General features: G+C 37.0%; 2 protein-coding genes across 2 annotated transcripts; both read left to right on the forward strand.

The window, feature by feature from the left end:
* The first annotated feature begins 1,718 nt into the window (after nucleotides 1–1,718).
* LOC114523355 (cannabinoid receptor 1-like) lies at nucleotides 1,719–2,894 on the forward strand. The gene has a single exon (XM_028544251.1). The coding sequence runs from the start codon at nucleotides 1,790–1,792 to the stop codon at nucleotides 2,660–2,662; it is 873 nt and encodes a 290-aa protein (XP_028400052.1). The 5' UTR covers nucleotides 1,719–1,789; the 3' UTR covers nucleotides 2,663–2,894.
* A 7,522-nt stretch (nucleotides 2,895–10,416) lies between these two features.
* On the forward strand, nucleotides 10,417–25,799 carry LOC114523354 (thioredoxin domain-containing protein 16-like). The gene is made up of 25 exons (XM_028544250.1): nucleotides 10,417–10,790; nucleotides 10,921–11,006; nucleotides 11,982–12,049; nucleotides 12,997–13,074; nucleotides 15,223–15,344; nucleotides 16,074–16,149; nucleotides 16,586–16,721; nucleotides 17,761–17,936; nucleotides 18,032–18,137; nucleotides 18,795–18,909; nucleotides 19,096–19,194; nucleotides 19,454–19,596; nucleotides 20,045–20,166; nucleotides 20,596–20,750; nucleotides 20,959–21,114; nucleotides 21,460–21,516; nucleotides 21,675–21,789; nucleotides 22,127–22,195; nucleotides 22,448–22,584; nucleotides 22,745–22,829; nucleotides 23,183–23,324; nucleotides 23,533–23,690; nucleotides 24,181–24,280; nucleotides 24,570–24,660; nucleotides 25,089–25,799. Exons 1-25 carry the CDS (start codon nucleotides 10,640–10,642, stop codon nucleotides 25,397–25,399), a joined length of 3,054 nt encoding a protein of 1,017 aa, XP_028400051.1. The 5' UTR covers nucleotides 10,417–10,639; the 3' UTR covers nucleotides 25,400–25,799.
* The last annotated feature ends 216 nt before the right edge of the window (nucleotides 25,800–26,015 follow it).

Raw genomic sequence — 26,015 nt, forward strand, 5'->3', positions numbered from 1 at the left:
GGGGATGTATATTAAAAAATTGACGGTACCAGGCGAAGGTAAGCCACTAACAGATCGATTGCTGTATGGGAGAAAGGCTTATAAAGCCAGTACGCAAAACACGAATGGTCAATAGTATACAAACCGCATTTCGATGCTTTTGTAGTGACTCCGATGTATTATATATCTTATACCACTGGCATGCATTTTAAAGCGTATTAATCTTTATATAAAAAATATATAATAAAAAACATAACAAAATAATACAGTGATATAGCTAAAACCCTTGGAAGTTATCAATCTTTAATGGCCTCCGCCAATTTTAAAGAAAAAATACATATCCATTTTGTGATGGATTTCCCCATAACACTGACCAAGTCCAAGTGATGATAAAAGCTTTAGGACATCATGATATGATCACTGTATAATTATACGATCAAACATATCTTAAATAGACGACTTAAATGTCCTAAAATGTTGCCTTCATGAAGCTGTGCGTAGTACATATTATACTCTATATACAATGGGATGTTAGGTCGACATGCATTCTTATCACAATTCAGATCTCGTTGCATGCATGCATGTCATTGTTGTGATTAACTGTCGTCCAGTCATTATTTTCCAATTTTTTAACGTCGTGTGAAACCTGATCGCGATTAAGATATATATAGTTATAGTTATACATATATATATAGTTTCTTTATATCTTGTTTTACTTCGTTTGCCCGAATATGTAGCATGATTCAAAAAAGGCATTTAGACATAAACGGTGATGTGGATTAATCCTTGGTTGGCGTATGAGCAGGATTTTCGAGGGGATTTTTACCTTCTATATGTAATATGTGTTTTCAACAATGCCGCGTCTAGCGCATATAAGTTTTATAAGGACAAAGAGAAATAAAATCAATAAAGTACAAACAAAAAGACAAGAAGTAATTTTGAACTTGCCCATATTTTCATAGTTAGCTACCATGGATGCTTCCAAAATGAAAAAGTAAACAATTTCCGCGATGGCGGAAGAATCCCAAAACATGGAGACTGAAACTGTGCGATTGCGTTACTAATATTATCTCAATAAATAGACGAATATCTTGATAAATGGAGTCCTTAAATTATTTGAATTAGGGTTATGAATTTTTTTAGTCTAGTAAAAAAACTTTCGTTAAATCCTGAAAGACAATTTTTCCCGCTGTGAGTAGTGAAAATATCGTACGATAAGATTGCTTGAACAAAGTTAATTTCCATGCAGGGAGGCCGAAATGATCTTCTGTCTCAATTATTCATCGGGCACGTGTATAGAAATAATATACACATAGAAAAGTATATAACTAGTTTGAATATACACAATACAGGCTCTAAATGAGATCTCCGTTAAATGATTTTTGCAGTATTATAACTGAAACATCTGTCTACATTCTTTACAGCTTCTCTGCTCATACAAGTGTAGATTAGATTGGGGTACGTCATTAATATCATCCGTAATGTGTTTTCAAGTTTCAAAATTGTAATGAAGTCATTAGTACACCGGAAATGACTAAATTCGCAAATGATCTTATAGTTTCCCAACGATGCCTGGCTTGTATATACTTAAGTCTAGAAACTGTTTCTCAGACTCAAGGTAGTTTATACTAAAGTGTGCGTCCTGAAATCTGCTTCAAGTTGATCTTCGTGCTAACGGCTATATTATATAGGAGAGAAAATGCACGCTGATCACTATACGATTGATTCATCTTCGTTAAACGAAAATTCAACGACTACTTCAACATCGCCCATTTCCTCTATTTCATTTTTCACTTCGAAAGAGTTGGGAATGATGACGGCTTCGTTGATTTTGGTGTCTATGATTGGAACTTTTCAGAATCTCATGGTGATAGCAGCGTTACTTTTCAGTAGAAATAATTTGCTACAGATACCGTCTAACTGGTTCGTCTTAAGTTTAGCCACAGCTGACTTCCTAGTCTGCGGCGTGAGCGTTCCCCTGTATATTGCACATCTGCATGTTTTCATTTGGCAGCATTTCCTGGCTTTTGGTCATTTCACTACAATCATCAGTGCCGGAAGCTTGTTTTTGCTAACCTTCAACCGATTCCTATCAATTTACGACACGCTAAGTTACATGAAAAGGATGACGGTCTTTCGCGCGAAATCGTTGGCGATGGGCATGTGGTGTGCGGCAATATCTTTGGCGATTATCAACACCGTGACAAAAAACTACGTTGAAAAAGTTGCCGTTTTCCTATCCATTGCGTATTACCTGATGATCAACATCTTAACAGCCGGGTTTCATGTGTACATGTTTCGCATATCCTGGAATAAGACCAAAGCGATCAGAGGCCAGAGACTTGCGGTAATGTCGGGGCAGCAGAAAAATGTGATGCAAGAGTACAACCATCTCCTTCGACTTGCGATCATCGCAGGGACGTATGTGATAACGTGGGTGCCGTTTATCCTAACACTCTCTGCAACCCCAGACGACGAGGAACGCAGATCCAGAACATTCCAACGGAAATTCGCATTGTTTTACACACTACTCTCTATCAATTCAGCCATTGATCCTTTCTTGTATTTTCTACGAAGCGAAGAATTCAAAAAAGCCACCAAAAAAATTCTACGAATCAGGTCACGAACGCAGAACCGCGTGCGACCACAAATGAATGCATTTCACATCAACAGAGCATTTTGACTTTAATCTTTATATACGATCTATAGGACAATTAGGTATTGTAAGTGTTGCAGCATAGACCCAGCGTAGCTGTTACTCAAATATATAAGAAAATTCAACGATGTTCTTGACTCAAGTTACAATTTAGTCAAGGCGTCAAAAGATTTTCTTTTTCATTTTTTTCGTTGAGCTATATAGTGAGCATAAATGTTTGTTCCTACGCATGATCCAACCTTGTCAGATCCAATTGACTTCCGACGTAAGGAATGTAGTGTGTTATTGATAAAACAGCACTGCCATTTAGTTGATTTGCTGCCCATATACATTACAAGTCAATAGACTTAAGACGTCCGTTATGAAGAAGTAGACTGGATGCGACAAAATTGAACAGACCTTAAATTTTTATACGCGGGAATGAAATATATTTTACGCGACTTCACACAATGCACGATGAACAATCATGCTTGATAGGTATAGTTGCAGGAGGTGTAATAGATCGCGATTACTATAAGGTCAGTTGATAACTTGGTCTACATGGTGCAAACAGCATCAATGCAAAAAACATGTTTAAAATCTGAGGTATAGGTATTCACTGTTTTGCACGCACTATAAGACATCTTGTTGTCATCAGACAAGACACCTTCGATTTTTTTTGCATCCTCGTTGTTTTTATCACGCCAAAAGGTCCACATGCACACACTGGACGCGATTCGTTAACGCGGATCCATTTTTAAAACAAAATTCAAGTCTGAAAGAACATTTTGAGAAATATGGATACCAGGCCAGTCAAAATGTACTATCATTCAGTAATAACTAAGAATATCACAATACTGAAAAATGAAACTGAAAAATTCGTAAAAATCGCGTTGCGCTAGCAAATCACGTCCGGTGTGTGTCGGTCCTATAACATCTGTCGTGCAACAGTCGATGAAATACGGATTATACCCAGATATTGCTAAAATGTAAAATGAAATTACATCGGCTCCTCGTAAAAATTTGGATTAATTTCATTCATATCAATTATCGCCGAATTATCTGTGCCACTTCGAAGCTTGGGTAATTTGGGCGAAAATTAAAATAGGAATACTGCAATACTCGTGAAATGAATCCATAATTTGGCCCCATGCGATTACATTTACCAGTGATATTGTGCATATAGTTACTTGAATATTCAAAGTAATTTTTCTCAAAAATCTATATATTTATATAGCCTCTATAGAGAATTCCTTCTTTTATTTTGTGTCGAAAGTGTGCGATTGTACTTGAGGTTATTAAAAAGAATTCTATTAACGTTATATGGTGCAATAAGCGTGGTGTTGTGGTCATGTTTTCTCTGCACACCTTTGCTGTTTTTTTCGTTCAATTTAACCTTTTAGCCCAGATCCTCGACTTAAAATGTGAGGAATCAATTGGTGAACAACCCTATGCGATTGGAATAAAGAATCCGACAGTATATAATGTAAAATTGGCAGTAATATCCGATCTTGGTCATGGCTATGAAATCAGCCAAGCGGATTATTCACTTGATCTTGGTGTTGAAATACATTTAGACAGATACTCACAACATTTTAGGATGGAAGGACACTGTCTTACTCTTTCCACACGTAGCATAACTAAAGAATTAGGGAAATGTACAAATTTTACCAAGTATTATCCAAGTGTAAGGAAGAAATTTAGTAAAAGACGATCTCTTTACTATGCAAATGGCCAAGCGACTTACAATGAGGTATTACAACTCTCTGGCGATGTTCATCCTAACCCTGGTCCAGTTAGTAATGTTATTCCGAAACCAGCTAATTCGATGAACAATTCACGTAAGGAAAGCAATATATCAACAATAATATCGACCCGTAGAACAAGGATTTCTACAAATTTCCGACGACAAGTATGTCCGGCGAATCTAATCTATGTACGACCAGACTTGACGGCACAAAATACAGCCTGTAAATCCCTAAGGAATGTTAGTCTAGCACACCTTAATGTGCGCTCAATAAAGAATAGAACGAACTTCATTCAGGTTAACGAATTAGTATCTGACAACGATTGGGACATATTCACAGCGAGCGAAACTTGGCTGAACTCAACGGTGAGTAATAGGGATGTAAACATATCAGGTTACAAACTATTTAGAGGCGATCGTCGTCATAAACGTGGAGGTGGAGTATGTGCTTACATTCGTGATAATCTTAAAGCAAAAGAAGTCACAGATTTATCATCTACATCGGAAAATGGTTTCCAACAACTGTGGGTAAGAATTCAACATATAAAATTAAAATCGTTTTTACTCTGTGTTGTATATCGCCCACCGGATTGTGAAATAACTTGTTTGGAACAATACTTGACGCCCTCTATTATAAAAGCCTTTTTGTACGGTAAAGACATAATTATAATGGGAGATCTCAATTGTGACTTGTTATCTAATAAACCTGAATCTCAAGTCTTAAAGGAACTTTGTACCATGCTAAATCTATCACAGATTGTCTCAAAACCAACCCGAGTTACAAAGGAATCAACAACTTTACTTGATGTTATTCTAACAACAAATCCACACCAAGTTATTAGCTCTACAGTTTGGAAAATACAATTAGCGATCATTTTACTGTAACAGCTTCAATTCGCCTCAAGGCATCAAAACCTAAACCTTTTCAAATTAGATCTAGATCATACAAGCTGTATGAACCCCAAACATTTAGTGATGACATCTCGAAAGTTTCTTGGAATAATTTAGAAAATGTTACTGATATAGACACTCGTGTGGAACAATTTAACAATGCCTTCCTTCCAGTATTGGAACTACATGCACCAGTTAAATTGATGTCATTTAAACATCGTACAAGTTCCTTCATATCTCCCGAAATAAAAGACCAAATGAAAGTGAGAGACGCTCTTTACGAAAAGCAAGGAGGACGCGGTGCCATATTGACTGGGCCCTTTACAAAGAGGCACAGACTGAAATTAAAAGAATGATTACCGAAGCGGAAAAATTGTTCGTCGATAATGAGATCATGCAAAATAAGAACAATAGTCATTCCATTTGGAAAACTATTCGGCGGTATACATCAGATAAACCAAACGATTCAATAAAATCGGCAAATCCTAAAAAGATTGCGAATGAGTTTAATTCATATTTTGTTTCCGTGGGCAATTCTACAGCTGAACTTGTTAAGGAATTAGCACGAGAGCACCAAATTCCTGTTGCAGAGGATCTACCTTTAATACACTACCCGGAGCCAGAGCAGTTTTCCCTCAGCCAAATAACTAGAGAAGAACTTGTGACCGTGGTAACGAATATGCCTTCAAATAAATCACCCGGCATGGATAAAGTGACTACAAAGGTTATGAAAGATTGTTTATCAACTGTCTCTAAGCCTTTAACGGAAATAATTAATTTATCGTTCACCTCCAATACATTCCCCAAAGCTTGGAAGATCGCTGAAGTAGTGCCGCATGTAAAGGAAGGAGATTGCGAAGTTGCAAGTAATAACCGACCAATTTCTTTGTTAACAACAAATTCTAAAATTTGTGAAAGAATAGTCTTTAACCAATTATCAAATTATCTTGAAGAACATAATCGACTTACAAGTCATCAAAGTGGCAACAAATGTAAACACTCGACTGAATCCGTTCACTTGTTGGTAACTGACCATATTCTCAAAGCTATTGATGAAAAGAAAGTTACTGTTCTTGTTTTGCTCGATTTGAGCAAAGCATTCGATAGTATTGACCACGATTGTCTCCTCCGCAAGTTACAGAACTGTGGAATCTCGTCAAGTACACTAGAATGGTTTCGGAGCTATCTTACCGGACGAATGCAAGCAGTTCGGATTGGCGCCGAAATATCGGACTTACTTCCCATAACGAAAGGAGTTCCACAAGGCAGTATACTTGGACCCTTATTGTTCAATCTATTCGTTAATGATCTTCCTTGTATTCCGCTAAATAGCAAACTCGAAAGTTATGTAGATGACTCCAAACTGTTTTTATCATTTTGTATTGGAAACTTACAAGATGTAGTAACAACAGTAAATAATGATCTCTTCACGGTTGCTACTTATCTAAGTAACAATTGCCTTCTTGCTAACCCAGATAAAACAAAGATTATGTTCTTTGGAACACAGCAGATGTTGAAACACATTCCAGCCGGTACCTCATTTACGTTTTTTGGGAAAACAATACAACCAGTGCAACATGCTAAAGATCTTGGCCTAATTATGGATTCAAGTCTATCATTTGATGAACACATCAAACAGTCAGTATCATCTTGTATGAAGAAACTGCATCAAATAAATAGAATCAAGAACCTATTTAGGAAATCAACTTTGGAAATGATAATACAATCTTATGTCTTCTCCAAGCTGTTCTACTGTTCCACTGTTTGGTCCTCAACAAGTCAAAAGAACATTTACAAACTTAAGACAGTGCAAAACTTTGCTGCTCGCATAATGACAGGATCCCGTAAATATGATCACATAACACCTGCCTTTAAAACAACTGAATTGGCTCCCCGTCGAGGATGTCTTGTATCTACGGGACTGCGTTATGACGTACAAATGTATGAACAAGTTAGCACCTGATTACTTATGTCAAAAGTTTGTTACTCGTTCTGAGATTAGTAATCGTGTAACACGGCAGAGTAAACAATTACATAAACCTCTTTGTAGAACTTCTAAAGCTCAAAGGTCCTTCTTATATAGGGCTTCATCAATTTGGAATAGCCTTGAGGACTCACTAAAATCTAGAATGACAGTCCAAAGTTTTAAACTTAATATGAAGAAAAACCTTCTCACGAATTTCTTAAATAAGTAATTCCTGTTAATGTAAATTTCAACCAATGTTTTAAATTGGAGTTTTTAAAATATTACCATGACATATTTGTAAATTAATTCAAACCCTTGTAAATATATCGATATATAGTATATTACTAAGAAGTGTAAATTAGAGCTGAAAAGCCTTTCGAGGAGCTTCTAATAAATGATGTATGTATGTATTGAAACATTACTAACTAGAACTATTTTACTATTATCTGCATGGGACAATCAACTGAATCAAGGGCGAACACCTGGAAGGAAACATTAATTTATAACAACCGTTCATTCTAGAAGGGAGTTCTACGTTCTATGCTCCTTTCTCTTAATCCGACATTTGAAATCATCAATTATCTTGGCAAATTAATTTCAGTACTGATTTAAAAGTATAGTCCATGTGTCAAGTTTAGCCAAGCCGATAAATTGAGGGTAGTGTAAACGGGGCTCTAGTGATGTGATGCAAGTCAAAATCTCACCTTTGTTGAAACAGCGTGGGATGGGTGAGCCTAACACCTATTGCCAGACGCGTGCTCGGACGTCAATAGAACAGCGGTCATCAACAGATGTAGGCGATAGCTTTTATACTAAATGTGAAAAGTCTACTGTCTACTGAATGTGAAAAGCGGCCATAAACCACTCGAACCATTATTAGAAAGCCTTGGCTTGAAAACGCTGATGAAATTGCAAACTGGATCTGTACGATCACATTCATGCAGGTATGCATTTTCACTCGTAAATCAACTCTCGAACAAACATAATCTAAAAAGCTTGGAGATATTTTGCTGTTTTAGAGAAACTAATATTGAACAAAACAACGATTTACAACATTGAAACACGGCATGTGTTATACGCAATTACTGAAAACATGAACAGTAAGGGCTACTTTACTGTGCAGCCCGGTGCTGTATATTTAAAGGTGGGGTACAGTCCGAAATGTAAACAAAAGTTTTGAATTTGTCAGAATATTTGACATGAATATGAAAGAGTGTTTATGTTCAGAGATATGCAAAACATGCGAAATTCGAGCAATTTTGAAACAAGTAGACTATCCATTGTTATGAGCAGAACCGATGCGCAGTAGCGACTGTAACCTCCATTTAATCCCTTTAACTTAGTTACTGGTTGCGGTTAGGCAGCGCGAATTGGCTGGATTTCACTATATATACTGTACCTATAGCAGAGTTGCAAAAAAGAGTTCAATTTTCCTCCTGTAGGATTTCAAGTTTTCGCGAACTCTGCCCACAATCGCGTTCAGGGAAGCTCGCACACGCTTGTTTCTAATTCGTATTTTTGATTATTTACGTTTAATTCTCTATCTGTTTACATTCAATTTTCGGTTCTAATCATCAATCTATTCACGAAAAGTTCACAATCTATTGACAATCTACTCACAATCTCTCGTTCGTACAATTTAGCTCTCTATTTATAATAACTGGTGACTCCCTTTTGGCGCATACAATTTGAAGTTTCCGTTCTCTTTCGCCCAGAAGGGAGCATTTCTGCGTTATCTTGTTAGGTCCATCGTCCGTTCCAACATAATGTTGGCAAAAACAATATTTTACTTAACAAATCTAACATAACATTCTCCTTGGCAATAACAACTATTTTACTTAACAAATAGATTTAACATAACATTCTACTTGGCAATAACAACTATTTCACTTTTGCGCAACTTTTATGACACAAGTTTTGAAAACGTTCCTTAAAATGACGTTACGTCAATGAGTCAAGTGGCAACCAGCATAAAGAAATATTTGGTTTTTGGTACAAGCCTGTGATCAAATTACAGTGTTCAACTTTGAAACTTCCTCGGAATTCGGAAACCTCATTCAAAGCAAACCTTCCTTCGAGTGGTACCCGCAGCTTTTTTGCAACTCTTGACCTATTAGCTATACTGTGCCGAAAACGTGCAACGAAAATTGCAAGGAATGCTCTTGTATCCAATTTTACTGGAAACACATTGATGATTTAACTCCGTTCCTAGTTGCAGAGGCGGAATGACAATCAGTGTCGGGCATGGATCGATCTCGAAAAAAATCCGGTTCTCAGGTCAGGTCCCTGACTCGTCCCCAGTCGCTTTGGTGTTACGCAAACAAATAATTATAATTATAATCGAAATCAACACATTCCAAACGCACATCACTAATCTGTGATTACTGCTAGTTATAATTATATAATGGCGCGTCAACGCGCGAAGGAACGCGCCAAGATGAAACATTAGAGACTTTTCCTAGCCACTGATCTATAAATATCTATATTTATAAATATTACTACTGATCTATTAATGTCCAACTAAGGGACTGCGGAGGAGTCAGGTCAGGTCCTAAATCAATCGCGAAACCAGAGGCGGCGATCCATCGGGGGGAGAAGCCGACTGTTTGACGAGTTGGTATTTCCACATGTGTCTTCGGCACATAACGTACATCATGTACACCTTTGTTTAGCTCACAAATAGCTGATGGCATGTACATGTTTAGTCGTTGAATCATGCATTTTATAAAAGCGGATTTTTTACCCGAAAAAACTTAACCAAAATTTTTGAGTGGACGTCGCCACGTCGGAAGATACCGTTAATTTCTTTACGTTAAATTGTTAAATCCTTAAAAAGTGGTGTACACGTTGCACGCTCAAGAGAGTACAAGTAGGAAGTTGATATTGTTTTGCCACTTTAAAATATACTTTTTCCCAGGGATTTACGAGGGCCTGCAAAAAGACGTTTCCGGATTATTTGGCCTGGTTCATTACTTTGCTGAAGACGTGTCTTTTTAATATGATGACCGGATGACAACAATCCAGCTGGAACTTCCGAATGTTTGGGGGTTACTGCTCTTTTGTATTCCACGTACAGCTGCATAGTAAAATTAGCATATCTCTAATCACACTGTGTGGAAATTAATATTCTAATATATCATTTCTTTCTTTAGGATTTAAAATAAAACATTCAAAATGCTGTTTTTTTAATTTTACAAACCTCTGCGGAAGCAAAGGAGACCCCGCAGAGTAAACAAATGCTAAAAGTGTATGTCATTATATCGTGTAATTCTATTGGTCCACGACGTGCCTTCAGCTTAATGAAGCAACTCGATATAAACAAAAATCCCGATTTTCACAGGAACGTGTGTATTTGTGTTTGTTTCCTTCTGCGCAGCATTGTTGTAACACATATGTCTCTCGTTTTGACGATTACGACAACATGCTAGCGAAAAAAGTCATAGTTGTGCCGGTAATAATATTTGTACTGTCGATAGTTGGCCGTGCTGATATTGTCGAATTAAAATCGGCGGACGAGATCGACGATTTTGTGAGAACGCTGGATATTAGAGTTATCTATTTCGAGACAAAAGGTATACAGTGACTAGTTTCGATTGAAATTGTAGTGTAGTGTGTTCAGTTTAACGTTTGTTTGCGCAAATAAATCATACGAGGGCATTAACTGCAGTTATATCTGTTGTACACATTCGATTTCCTTTTTAGACGCACAGACGAAATATCCGTTATTTATAGAGGAATACACCCAATCATCTATCAGCTTAGAATCGTATGGAGTACAGTTTGGAAAGGTGGTGTAGAGTTGGTTGTAAATTTGTGCGCATGGATCACCAAATTTGTCTTATATTTATATATAAGTATTTGAGGCATGTTAAGTCAACAAGAAAAAGCACTTAAAGGTTTAGTTGTCTTCAGCTTAAAGCTGTCTTAATTTCACCTCAGGCCTAAAAGCCTACACAGATGTAGATGATTGTATAAATTGGTGCATGATTCTACCCGATAATTTGTTTGAACCAAAGAAGACTCCAAGCGGTTTAAATACAGTAGGTGCAAAATATATCTATGTATTTAACCAATGTTTTTATCCAGTGGGTCAATTTACACTGGACATTACACTAGACTTATCAGTGGTTAAGTACAACAGAGCACAGCAATTCATTGGCTCAGTTAGGGTCCCAATGCAATTATATGCATGATTTTTGGCCATTTAACTCTGATATTGTATTGTAAACTTGGGTAATTGAGTGGGTGGCATCAGCACCCATTTTCATTTGTTTGAGTGAGTAAATAAAAATCAAACAGAAGTAATTGTACAAGGCATATAAGAAAAGCCAACCTTAGTAATTCCCAAGGGCCTGTGAAAGATAGAGAATATACATAATATAGGTGCTCTCTACCCTTCTGGGTATAGTAGCTACAACTATGCTTTAATATTGCTTTACAGTATGTGCTGAAGCAGGCACATTAAATTTATTTATGCATAGCAAATGTAGCAGGCACATTAAATTTATTTATGCATAACCACACATAGCATATGGTAATTATCTTTGAATTAAAGTAAAATACATTTTATCATAATAGTTTTTGTCAAATATGCTCCTTTGAACACATACATGTGGATACATGCATTTTCTGAAAGACAAAAAACTTCCTGACATGGTGATTTCCTAGATGAGCGCTATTATAAGTCTAAATACCCCCTAATGGCAACATCAATTGGCTCAACAAGAAATATTGTATTCTATATTTAAATACACTATTAATAGGTGAATTGTTCCACAGTTGGGCACAAGTATTGTTCAGAGCCATCTGATGCCAGTTTATTTGTATTTAAGTAAGTATACCTAAAGGAATTTAATTTAAATTTTTTCTTCAAACAGATTACACATTAATAATATTCTTGAATGTTTGCATGGTGACATTCGATAAGTAATTTAGATTACACAGACACCGCGGAAATTGGTAGACTTAGCCGTAATTCTCAATACTTAGACTTTAAATTCGGCAAGCTAAAAGATTTATAATTACTCAACAAAATATCTCTTGCACAAAAGATTTGAAGCTTGCACACGGCAAAAACAAATCATCTGAAAATGTCTGAAAATGTCTTAAAATGGCCATTTTACGGTGGCAGATGCATACGAAGAGCCTTCAAAAGTTTCCAAAACCGATATTGGAAGAAAAATTGAACTTGTTTTCAACTTATTTGATAGAATTTTCTTTGACAGCAGTTTCTGAATACTAGGATTCAAATGTGAGCAACTGATGAGATATTTGACTTCCAACACCAATTTCTGCGGTGTCGATTACACAGGTGAACAAGATTACACATTGCTTTTATTTTTGTTTTTTTTAAACTCTGTCTTTGAGATGGACAGACCCACCAATATTTGTGTTATTTGTGTTTATGTTTATTTGATGAATACTGTCATTGGATGAATAGTGCAAGGCAATCACAATGCAAAATTGTATTCATTTGATGGCACAACAAATTTATTATTTAGATCAGTCTGAACATTAGATAACATAAATAAATTTTAGTAATGGGTAATCACATTTATCAGGGCCATGCATTGCTGCAGTTGACTAAAAAAAAACATTATGAACGATTATATGACTTGATTTAATGTGTGCAATTGGAATTCATTTTGCGAAAATGTTTTGATTTCTTCTTGGAACTTTTGTGGACATTTCAAAATTCATTTACATCATAAACTCTCGCACATCAATACTCACTGCATTCATAACCTGTAAAGCCATTCGCCATTTTGTTTGCTATAGAGATGAAAAGCTACTGAAGTCATTTCCAATCAAGAAACTCAATAACGAACACTCCATTGTGGCAAACATCTTGCATCGGTAAGTTAGGATTTAGGAAATTGAAATATAAATTACGGAAAATAGGCGGTTTGCGGCCTTTTGTCGCCGTTTGATGGTTTCTGGAAATGCGAAACGGCGCCAAATTGTACATGTGATGTAATTTATGCAAATCAATTTTCGTTCACATTATTTTTAGAAAATGGACTTTTCAGTTTTGCTCTTTTGCAAAACCAGATTTATTAAAATTCGACGCGATCTATATGCGGATTATTTTACACCCGTATCATGCTAAATACACTGTGGGCTGTGGTTCGAATAAAATAGCGGTATGGCCGGGCAGGCAATGAGGCAAATGCGCCAAACGCGACAGTCGGTCCCAAAAGGCCAAAAATATATTGCAAACCCAGTGTTAAAATGCAATACGTTTTAATATATATGCGTTGTATATATATGATGGATTAGCGTCTAGATTACTCGTTTTATCAATCGCAAGAAATTTGTTTTTCCCCCCCGGGAACACCACGGAAAGAAAACCTTTCACACACTTATCAAAGCTGTAGACTGTAGTTTCGTGTCGTAAATCGTAATACAGAACTGTCATTTGGAAAATTCTTCAGTACTCATCAAGTACATTAGTACAATGAACCACAAATTAGGCTATGCCACACGAGACCGGATGAATTTGGAACCGTGCTCGAATTCGTTTTGTTCAGTAGTTCACAAAGTGAAAATGAATGCAAATTTGGCTGGTTGAGCCTGGTTCTACGTGTTCACAGGAAGAAACTGGACCAAATCGTTTCGTCTTGTACATTATGCTCGGCATCGTTTGACATTGAGTTACAGTACTATAAGATCACTTACTTGAATTTAAACCACCTGATATTGGTTCTTGTGCTTGATGTTCAACCTGAACCTGCATATGCTTCTTAGATGCATCGCTGTTTTAATTCATATCGGCTTACAAACGCTTGCTGTGTAGATATATACACTATATATGATATATCCCCAGCAAAGTCTACCTCACTCAGTACCGCCTGTACCGGAATTGTTTAAATTCCACATGGAACTGGTTCCAAAGCTGCCCAAGCCTGGCTATTTTTCCGTTCACACACGAATGCATATTGACGACATGGTTATACAGGTTGAGTAAAAAAAACTGACACTTTGAAAGTCAAATTAGCCGCGAACTTATGGCTGGAACTTGACAATCCCCATGACAGACCCATTACCATGTGTACAGGGGTCCCAAAAAAAACGCAACCACTTAAATATGCAAGAATATTAATAATGTTCGGGTTTGCACCATAGTTCAGCTAAAATGACTTTTAGCATTGTAAATGAAGGATTAAGAGCCATTTTCAATTCCCAGAGGTGCTTATCTATTGTGCTTTAGAGCTGTATAATGTTCTGCATATTTAAGTGGTTGCTTTTTTTGGGGACACCCTGTACAATCAACAGGACGTGGTTAATTAATGCGAAAGTGTTTAAACCAATTAAACTAACTCTGAACGTGGCGCCTGTGCTAGAAAAACGGAGCTTAGAAGGCATTTTAACTCCCAAAGGGAACAAACTTTATGTTTTAGGTTAATTAATGGTTCACTTATTTGATATGCTTCGTATACCCATGAGATATATTTTAGGCAACTTCTGTCACATTACAGTTAATTTGAATTTCAAAGGTGTCAGTTTTTTTTACTCACCCTGTACGAAAATGTTTTGAAAGCAGATTGCTATGCATGTGAATCCAGTCATGCGTAGGCGTAGCCCTTTGTCCTCCTTGTTTTCACCTTTTTACATTTGTGTTTCTTTGTTTTCTTGAGAATGCTAATAAGTTATTTGGCTAATTTATACAGTGAGTCCCAAAAAAATGTGATACTACAGTATAGAAATTATTGTCCTAAATATACATATCTCAAAAGTAGAATTGCATTGCAAGACTGCAAGTTGCAAGAAAAATTGCACCTTGTAACAGGACCTTTATCCACCGTTTAAGCTAAACGGGCTAGCTTGCTTCGCCTATTCTACAAACACCACACGAACAACATGAGAACAAAACTGGCAAACTATATATACTTATCTACTGGCAACATCATGCACAATTTTTTGCTCACGGAAGAACTGTAGTTATAAACTAGTCTTGTAGTGTCATGTTGGGGGATATTAACCGGCTTGAATCTGGGGTTTTAGGTTCTTATTGAAGGATGAGTTGATTGTGGTGCAAACCGAAGAAGATCTCGAAAAAATTTTGGCTGATGCGCGAGGGAAAGAGAATGTAATTGTTACGAATGTCAAAGAAATAGGAATGAAAGGTACAGTATAAAATTCAATAGTAAAAATTGGGCGACAGCTTTGCTTATATGCATGGCAAGGCAGCAAATTTTGATTCTGTCGACGGCCGTGTGCTACGACCACACCCAGCCCTTTCCTATGCTGAATATGAGCGCTCTTTAACAAAAAGAGAAACCCTAACACAAGTATATATGAATTGATATACAAATTGAATGTTTATATGTTGGGAATATATTTTGGACGAAAAACAAAGAAGTGAAGTACAATTAGCTGTCATGCATATAATAAACACATTTATTATATGATCAGGGGTATTTTACTGCCTTACTGGGAACTAAAACACTCTAGCGTAGCTCTACTACGCTATACTACATCCGGGACAAGGTGCGCGTATTTTCTGCATGTCACGCGTAGGAGTGACATGCGGAACTGATATTCCCGCTTAAGTCCAAGTATAAGTCTATATAATGAACAGAACATTACACGCCTACACGGTAGCAAAAAGATGTTTTTGTGGCAAGAATGAAATCTCGTTGCGCCCACTCGTGAGATGTCGTTCTTACCACTCAAACATAAAATCCATATCTGCGCGCGCAACCGCGCGTATAATATCCTCTGCATGTATAAGTATGCACGGACGGATCACTATGAATTTACTGAACACCAATTGTGTGAGCAATAGTCAAAAACCTGCCTGATGACTCCTTCCTTTCACTGTTATTTTCTTTGATTATTATTACTGCTTTCAGATCATCGCAATCTTTTGGAAGTGGCCTTTGCTTTTGGGGACACGTTCAAATTCTATTTAACCACGAAATTACCCAAGTATGTGTCAAATAAGACTCCCACATTTTACATACTCCTATGTATGTAGTATTTCACGATCTTTATTACATGAATTTATTACGCTAGTTAGGCCATGTGTGCACAGGGGCGTCGTTTTCGAGCGTTTTCAAAATTGATTTTGTTTGGTTTATCGTGCTGATCGACGCCCTGTTCACACGATCTAAGGGAAAATATGCTCAATGTGTTAAATTAGCTTCAACTGCTATCTTGTAATTCGACGAATGTTTGAAACCGTGTGTACTGCTCTACTATATAAATTATAAAGATAACAAATGTCTTCTCTTTCGTCATAAATTCGTCGATGTTAGCTATATATCAATATAGTTAAGTATATATATCATCAAGAAATTTCAAACTATAATAATCTAAATATCTAATTGTTAAATAAAACTGTATTTCTCTTGTCCGCTAACAGGCATATATATGGAACCGACAGCAAACTAAAAGCATTCCTATGTAAAGAAGGAAAGTGCGACGTCCGCCATTACAATAACGAGTTCCGAGTAATATCTTTGGCTACGTTTCTTCAATCATTGACATTACCACAAGCAGTAAGCGACGTTACGTGTATATACCTTAATCACAACCGTTTTCACTCTTGTTCAGTAAAGTCTGCATGAATATGAATGAAACTGGTGGACATAATTGGACAACGTATCAGTTGTGTTGATTATTTCTTAAGGCCCTGTTACACGGTGCAATTTTTCTTGCAACTTGCAATGCAATTCTACTTTTGAGAGTTGTAAATTAGTGAATAGACTTCAAAATGTAAGTGTAAGAAACGCCATGAAGTGTATCAAGATAAAAGTTCGGTAGTTGCTAAATTTACAACTCTCAAAAGTAGAATTGCATGCATTGCAAGTTGCAAGAAAATTGCACCGTAGGTAACAGGCCCTTTACAGCAGTGCGAAAAAACTGATATAACATGCAACTGCATGGGCCCGCGGTTGTGCGAAATCTGCATACATGCACTATCCACTTGGATGGATATAGTGATTTTTCAACCGTTGCATGTAAAAATGTTTGAAAAGCAGCAAAACTGCAGATTTAAAGCTAATATTGTTAAAGAATACTAAGGCTACCAATTTAATGATACGAATTTAAGAATACTAAGTTTTACCAGGTTATACCAAACAACGGACAATTTTGGAGTAATTGAAAAAAAACACTATCCGTTGGACAGCGCTATCCAGCTTTCGTATACAACCGCCCCATGGGGTGTACCTATATATATTTGTATATATTGACCGCGTTCTCAAGATTTTCGAAATTTCATGCATTGCATGTAGCGAATAATGACACCTCTCAAGAATTTTTTGAGATGAATCAAACACCAAATTCCTAATATTGATGCAAAAAGAGTTCACTGTTTAGCTTAAAACGAAATAATTTTCACTGACCTGTCAAAGTTCCTAAATTCCTAATATTGATGCAAAAAGAGTTCACTGTTTAGCTTAAAACGAAATAACTTGCACTGACCTGTCAAAGTTTCGGTGGTCGGACTCTGCATGCGTATACTGGTACAAAAATCCTTCGTCTTCAGGAATTAATTTGTAGCAAATGTATAATGACTGTATTTGAATCTTGCAGGTTATCTTTGGGGAAGACGAGAAAACCCCGTATACAAACAAAGACGTCGTATCTATACCGATCAATCGAGTGTATATGTTTGTGAGGAATCACAAGGACCCTGAGGCATACCGAGCTGAACTCGAGGAAATTGCGAGGAAAGTGAGATCTGCAGTTGGCTTTATTGTAGTTCAAGTGTAAGTTAATATTGATCAAGTGTATAAGTTAATATCGAACCCCCGAACTATAATTCTGTTTTTTTTATAATCGAGTTTTCCGTTTTATTTTCCAGTGAAAAACATCCTGGGTTTTTGAGGCACTTCGGTTTGGCAGAGGATAGTGCGTTTCCCGCGCTTGGGTTTATTCCTGGACACAAATCAGGAGACGATGATGCGCAGGTACAGCAGCATCTTACATCTGCATCTTACATCTGGATCTATATATCTGCATCTTACATTTGCATCTTACATCTGCATCTTACATCTGCATCTTACATCTGGATCTATATACATCTGCATCTTACATCTTCTTGGTTAATTTTTTGTTTTTTCATTCATGCATAATAGTTTGCTCGATGAGTATACAGGCATTAAAATGAACCTGTGAGATATATATAGCACAATTTCGAGCCGTTTATAATTACGTGAAAGTTGAATGAAATTTATTGGAAAGTTTGCAAATGTTCGCCTCGATTTCTTGAAAGTGTCGTAATAAATAATTTTTGAATTCATGCAATTTATGCAATCATAAAGTGGGAGACATCCATACTCTTGACAAGAACACAAGTGATTTCAAACTATCGTGTAAGATAGATATTCTCCCGTTTTGAAACCTATAGCCTTTCTGTCTTCATTTTCGCGAGACATTTGAGAGTTAAGATTAACTTGTACAATTGAAAGTGTGATGCATGAAATACTCCCGAAATGCTATAGAATGCATCTTTTTCAGACGAAACTGACTGCAAAGCGCCAAATATGTATATGTAAGAACTGGCAAAAAATATTATAGCACTCTAAATAAATAGGTCAATGGCATTTTTATGTGTCTTGTTATAGGAGTTTGAATATGTTGACGTATTTACGTCACGGGAGAAATCGTTGAACGCAGAAAACCTGGTGGATCTTGTTTATAATCTTATTAGTCATCCAGCTGAAGTATTTGGAAGTTCATGTAAGTGCTATATAAGTAGGTTAAGCGAGTGTTTAGGAAAATTGTGCTGGGAATTAATGTTGACAAAAAGAAATGATATTTGAATTCATGTACGTGTAAATAAATAAAGTATAGGTTTTTATCCTTACTTTACATCTGCATGTATGCTGATTCTATATTTAACTATACTGTTTATATTTTCTATAGCTGAACGCAGGTCTCTCACTCTCAACTCTCCGGTGGAATATTTGTCATTGCTTGAGAAGTTGGAAACGGAGTACTTGCTGGTTGCCTTTTGTAAACCATGTATGTTTTTGATACAGTATATGGCGCCGGTTGTATATATTAATAAGGTTGGACGGGTAGCGAAGCCCTTATACTAAACACCTATTGGAGACAGAGGGCCGGTACAGTTTTTAGATTCATTTGCCTGAGTGGTTTCTTTTCAGTAATAAATTGAATTGAACAAAATCGTATCACATATACGTACCATACATGTATACAGTATAATATATATATATATGAAGTGTTCCCCATTTGAGTTACTTTGTTTTATGAATTGTAGCGGTCGAAGCGTGTGTAGATTTAAGCTACGAATATCAGCGACTAAGCAGAACCTATGATCGACACTTTGACCGAAGTGGAACAAGGAAAAGAAATATAAAATTTTCAATAATTTTTAACGATCGAGGCATGGCTCCAGAATTTGTAAGTATATATAATATACTGGTTTTGTGTTCTATCGTATGTTCGTGTATATATAGGAACCTATATATCATTTACCTTATGATTTATTTCAGTCGTGAAATATTTTGAGTACGAGCAGTCGAAAAATCATACGGCCTTACATATTGTTGAATACGATAATTCTTACCCACTTCCATTAAGAATACGTTATTCGTAGCTTATATAGTGGTACCCAGTATGAACCCAGGCGTTACTCGTATGTAGGCTACATTCATTCAAATATCCAATATTTAAAGCAATACGTGGATCAATTACACAGTGCACTGAATCACTTTCTCTGAAATCTCCCATCAGAATTAGCAGTATGTGTGCCCTATGCAGTATGTAACTAGTTTGACGTTTAATGACCTCACGTGACGTCACAAGATACGCCGGTCTTAATGTTCATACAGAAATTTCTTTATTTTAGAAAGTGGAAAAGTACCCAACCATACGTTTACACAAAAAGGATCAGCCCATTGACGAATTCACCTTGTACACTGGAACCTCCAGTTATTACGACATGGTTGACTTTATCGAGAAACAAATAAAGTACGTAAGAAAAGATTTCGTGAAATCATAGTTGTTAAGGATACATCTTAGTAGGAAACACGCGGATCTCAACGCATAAGTGCCTGATGAGGAAACGATTATAGGTCAATGACGACATTAGGTGGTGTTCTCTAAAACTTTATTAATAAAAAGGAAAAAAACTATACAATGCATGGAAATTATGATCACCCACAAGAGGTCGCATGCACTTATTTTAATAAAGCATAAATAGGGAATTAATATCCCTAGATCTTTTTTTCGAAGTAGATCGATGTAGACCCAGAGATTAGTGGTCGTTGAAATTATACTATATCAGAGTATTTATAACGTACATATGTATTCTCTAGTGGTAATCGTGAGAGGCCTAGGGTTCAATGATATACATGCATGCAATTTAACAAAAGACAAATCATTTGTTTTTCTTTTTAGTGAACCAGATGTGAAAGTATTGCCTGCGAGTGGCTTAGATTATATTGACATCCAGTCCATACGTAACGGAGGTGAGAAGGTTGTTGGTAAAGGTGACGAAGACAATCCGGAAGAAGCCGAAGAGCCGGAGGACTATGAAGAGGAAGAGAGACCGCGTAAGTTTTAGGCTTTTACGATACGATGTTTATGTCTGGGTATTATTCAGTAACTGTGATACTATCGACTACAGTAGTACGATGTATGGCAAGCAATTTTTTAATCAATCGAGGAATGTAGTCGATCATTTAATTTGACTCTAACCTTCAGTCGAAATGCCTTTTCTTCGATCGCCGTTTTCATTTATGTTTTTACGCTTTTATGCAGCCGAAGAGACAGAAGACGACGAAGTAGCCGCTGCTGGATATGAACTTTATTACACCAAGGCTGTGGATGATTCACATATACCTAAACTAAATGACACCAGTTTTAACTCCACTATACGACAATATGACACCTCGGTTGTCTTCTTCTTCCTACCGTGTAAGTAATTATCCCTATTCCATTTTTGCTGCACTTGCAGATGTACCTTGGTAATAATTTGAGTGGAAGTTCGGAAGAAGTGTAGTAGATGGATTTCGTTAGTATAGCTGGAAACACACCTCCCAGATTGAAAGCCCTAGCTCGTCCAAAGAAGCCCAATGTATTTACGTTGCAATAAACACTGAATAACAGAGCGATTCATACAAAAATGCCGTGGCTGCCCATACAACGAGTACTCTCAAATTTGGCCTGATGGATAATGGAGCTTTCGATCACATTACTGTTTTCTAAAAGTGTTTTTAACGCGTAATACTTTCGTTTTTTAATACTGCACTTCGTTTTTAGGGGATGCAAGAAGTCAAGCATTTTCTCCATCTTACGCGGCCGCTGCAAAGAAGATAGGTAATTGCACAATATATTTTCAGTTGAGCGTATAGGCTCACGCGCTTTACACGCGTGGCAGGACTCGTGCGTAAAAGAAACGCCGATCGCGTTTGAATGAGCAAAATGCATAAAAAAAGGCGCAAATTGGTATCAATGATTAATCACATATTTTTCAGTCGAACCCGATGGCAGCGGTGTAAAAATTGGCGTATTGCAAGTGAACTGTTTTGACTGGGAAGATGTTTGTAGCAAGGAAAATATTAAGCTATATCCAACTGTCAGATTTTACAGGTATATACACATGGATTATTCTGTGCGATTGAATGGGTGATGCTCATGCTGAAGTCGCGCAATGTGTACCCAATGAGGTTAAGATGCATAGCAAAGGGGTGGTGCAGGGTTTCCACAATGGAGGGAAATATACTTCCAAATGACAACCACGAGGGAGGGAGGGAGAGAGGGATAATTCGTATTTCCGCTCAATAAATTTATTCTTCAGAATGATAAGTTTTTAAGTGATTACAGTGATCACTGATCAGTCAAGTCGAAGAGGGGGGACTGGGTATATAGTGACGTTTTTATTTATAAAGTTTACTAAAGTACGTCGCTAAAAGTTCTTCTTCTTTAGGAGAAAGCAACCGCCGATGGATTATAATGGTGTTCTGGATGAATCGAGCTTGGTGAAAACAGTTAAACTGTAAGTTTTCGCGGCTTTGTCTGTCCATTTTCGGCAATTTCATCTCTTTCGTAGTGTTCACGTGTACAACAACGTATTTTGAAAAATCATTGCATGATGCACACGAGTTTCTGTAAACAATGATTTTACATTATTTTTGTTATTCACACTGATATTTCCTATATGATTCGTGCTGGAATAGACGCAAACTTAGAATAGTCCAGTTTTGTATTTCAATCAGTTAGTTTAATTAATACATCTTCTGTATATCAGACTTCAGGCCCCATCACCACTGAAACTATCCTCGGATGGAGAGGCTGTTGGATTCCAAGAAGGAAAGTATCCAATGACGTCGATACTATATGCTGATGTTTCGGTTCTTGGGCTATTCTCTGTCGTGAATAGCGACTGTAAGTACACGTTTAGTCATTTTCGTTCAACCACAGACAATAATCAGATGAATGTTTGTCCGGCACGGCTAAAACGAATCTTTGCACAAGAGCAGAACGATAATTCTGCCATTAATGATAAATTTATTAACAAATTCTGTTTTTTTATGTTCTTTTAAAGATGTATCTAGTTTCACCTCTGCTGCGCGCGCAATGGAAGGACAGTTTTTATGTGGATATGCAACTGGAAAAGTTGCTTCAGACGCGTATGTATTTTTATTGTCACCTGTTGTAAAAACTCCTAAAAATACTGTTGATATTTATCCCAGCTTCAAAGTGTGACGAAACCCCCCTGGGAAATAGCCCTTATGATGCATCTAAGCCGACAGAGCTGCGTTCAATTTGGAGCATTACGTTCAGATTTATTAAAACGATCAGAATTAACTTGCTATTTCGATCGATTTGAATCGAGTATAAGGTTTCCTGAATGACTGCTACAAGTCTGCATGACAAAAATTAAAGTTGCTGCTTACTACCAGCGATTTATTGTGATCTCTACCGTTTAAAATGCCATTATTGGCACCTTAACGGGCGTTGCAAAGAGTCTTTTTTATTATAGTGCTTCAAAACTTGGTGTGCCAGTGCCAAGTATCGTTTTAGTAAAAAGAAACGATCCATTGCAGAGCAAGGTTGTGTATGATGGGGAGTACACAGAAGAGGCCATTGTTCAGTTTGTTAAACATGCAAGTCTTCCGGTTTATGTAAGTTCGCTTCCAACCATATATGCATTAGATATTTGTCACTCGCTTTTCTGGTGAAACGGGTGCAATTGTTGCACGAGACGTAAAACCTCTCGAAAAGTACATCACCCAAGCATAACCCATCTGAGTTAAAAAAAAATGCGATTCGGGGTCGCCACTTCCATTATACTTGAGCACTGGTTAAGCAGGATTTCGCTTCTTTATTTAGGGAGAACTTACACCATTAAACTTCCCGGCGTACTTTAGCAAAGGACAGCCGTTTTTGGTTGCATTTATAAAGAAAGATAATGTCGATGTCAACTCGCTAATCGCTGATGTTGTGAAATCTGGCGAAACAGGTGGAGTGAATTTCTGTTGGGTTGACATGTAAGTAAGCATGACGATTCTGATGAAAAAAGTGGGGTCTATATGTTTGTACTTACATCCTACAACTGCATGTGCTAAATTCCATGTTAGTTCCACGACTATAATGTATAGTGAACGATTAATCTCTGAACTGAGAAGCTAGCTGTTCAAGAACGTGGATCAAAGACAGGGTAGTGATGCTACCTCTCAAGAGGTTGCGGTGCAATCACACACCTAGCCAGTTGTTTATTTATAGCTATTAATACCGGTAGGAATGTCCGTGGTAACGACACTGGACCAACAACGTATATAGGGTGATGTCCTTTGGAAGCACTGTTTAGAATTTATAAAGCCGAATAAGAAAAAACCCAGTTCAGTCTTATAGCTATATATGGTATGGTTCTAGTCTCGTGGATGTGACGCCTAATAATTAGAGAAGTGAATTTTCGTTCAATCATTTTTCCGAATTGAAAATTCAGACTACAAACTGATAATTATAAAATATTGATAGTTCCGTTGAAATGAACCGTGATATATTGATGGCCTACTCGCAAAGTGACAAAGACAAATCTGATATGACCTCAGCTATTGTTCTTGTTTACCACCAGAAGGTTCGTGTCTTGATAGACCTTTCTTATAATGACGTCAAACGCGGAAAGTCTATACACGAAATTTAATTGGCTCCACAAAACTATCGAGCAAATCGAACTTCGTGTAACATCAGGCTTTCTGCGTTTGACGTCATTGTGAAAAAGGGCTATTTCATGGTATGCTGGTTTAAACGCATGTGTTCAGATTAACCGACATTATCGTATGTAGTTGCATTGTACTTATTTTCATGCTGCTGTAAAGGAGGTTAAAAGGGTATAAGAAAATTGAATTCAACAAGTTATATTTCAGGGCATCACCTACAACTACAAAGGTGAATTGCAGAAGGAGAAATTGGTGTTCTGGATTAAGTCCTGTTTATCTGGATCGGAAACGTTTACACGTAAATATAATCTTTTATCAGTTTTCATGAAGTCTTGTTTCGTTCTGTTTCTTTTTTGACCTCATCTATTGTTTTTTTTCTTTCTTTTTTTATCCAATCTGTTTTTTTTTGTCTGGCCTCGTTTTGTGTATTCCTATTTGGTTGTCTCGTTCTGTTTTGCATCTGTTCCTGACTTCGTGTTTCCTCCATGCAACCATGTTATGTCTGTCTGGTCTTGTTCCAACTGGTTCATAACATTTCCATGCATTTTCTTTTCTTGTTTGGGTTGCATTTTCTTTTTGATTGTTCTCTTCTGTTGTTCGAAAGTAACATAAATGCATCATTCTGTATATAAGCTAAGAAATACTCCTGGTAGGTACCCCCGCGGGAGCCAAGTTCGCCTTGGATTAAAACTTAGTGACTTCTTTATTAACCTTCATTAATATTAGATGCATTGAAAACAAAGGAGTGGAAGCCTCGACTTGAAGGGTATGACTTCTTGGCCAAGATGAAAGAGGAGTCAGGCAACGAGGGAGCAGAGGATGGTAAAACGTTGGACCCATGGGAAGACACCGAGCCTGAGTCGGACGATGACGACGACGATAATAAGCGTTACGACGATGACTCGACTGACCCCGAGCCCGACCACGATCATCACACACGATTACATGCCGCATTTCATGCCAAGAAGCAGTCAAGACTTGACCAACGCCGTCGCATCGACCCAAAACCCGTTCATGAGCCGCATTCTGAATTATAAATTCACTCACTAATAATAACCTAATTTATTTAGCATCTCGTTCCCTTCAGGACGATGTGAACTGCGTATATTTATTTCACCCACAATTTTTTGCAACTTTATTTAGAAACTATTTGAACATAGTCATGCAAACATTTCCACAACGAAGATTATGAATTACCTAAAAAATTAAACAAGGAGGCAATAGCAATATAGCACCCTTATCAAGTATATGGTATTTGTGGACCATGTTTCTATTGACTATGATTAGAAAAAGACCCTCAATGGGTATCGTCAAGAAACTTTTCTTGTCAGTTCTTGATATGGTTTGCCTGAAAACATTGACTTTATGTTAACAGTTACAATTATTGAAATGCGTGATTAGTTTAACAATCTCAACGCAGTTGGCTTTAGCTGCAAGACTTTAGAGAGCATTTGGTACTCTGAAGCTTGTCGAAGGCAATCCTGCCAGTCACGATAAAGTACAAAAAATGTTAACATTTTCTTTACGTGTGGGGAGAGCAAAAACATTTATGCGATTCATCAGCTGTACTGACTGTGCGCAGGAAATGTGGAAACTGCTTTACAACTTTTGGGGTGTTTTCTTAGGGAGTTTCACCGTACAGCAGGGTAGTTC

Source organism: Dendronephthya gigantea, unplaced genomic scaffold, assembly GCF_004324835.1.
Source record: "Dendronephthya gigantea isolate DGI-Jeju-01 unplaced genomic scaffold, DenGig_1.0 000027F, whole genome shotgun sequence".
Lineage (NCBI taxonomy): Eukaryota > Metazoa > Cnidaria > Anthozoa > Malacalcyonacea > Nephtheidae > Dendronephthya > Dendronephthya gigantea.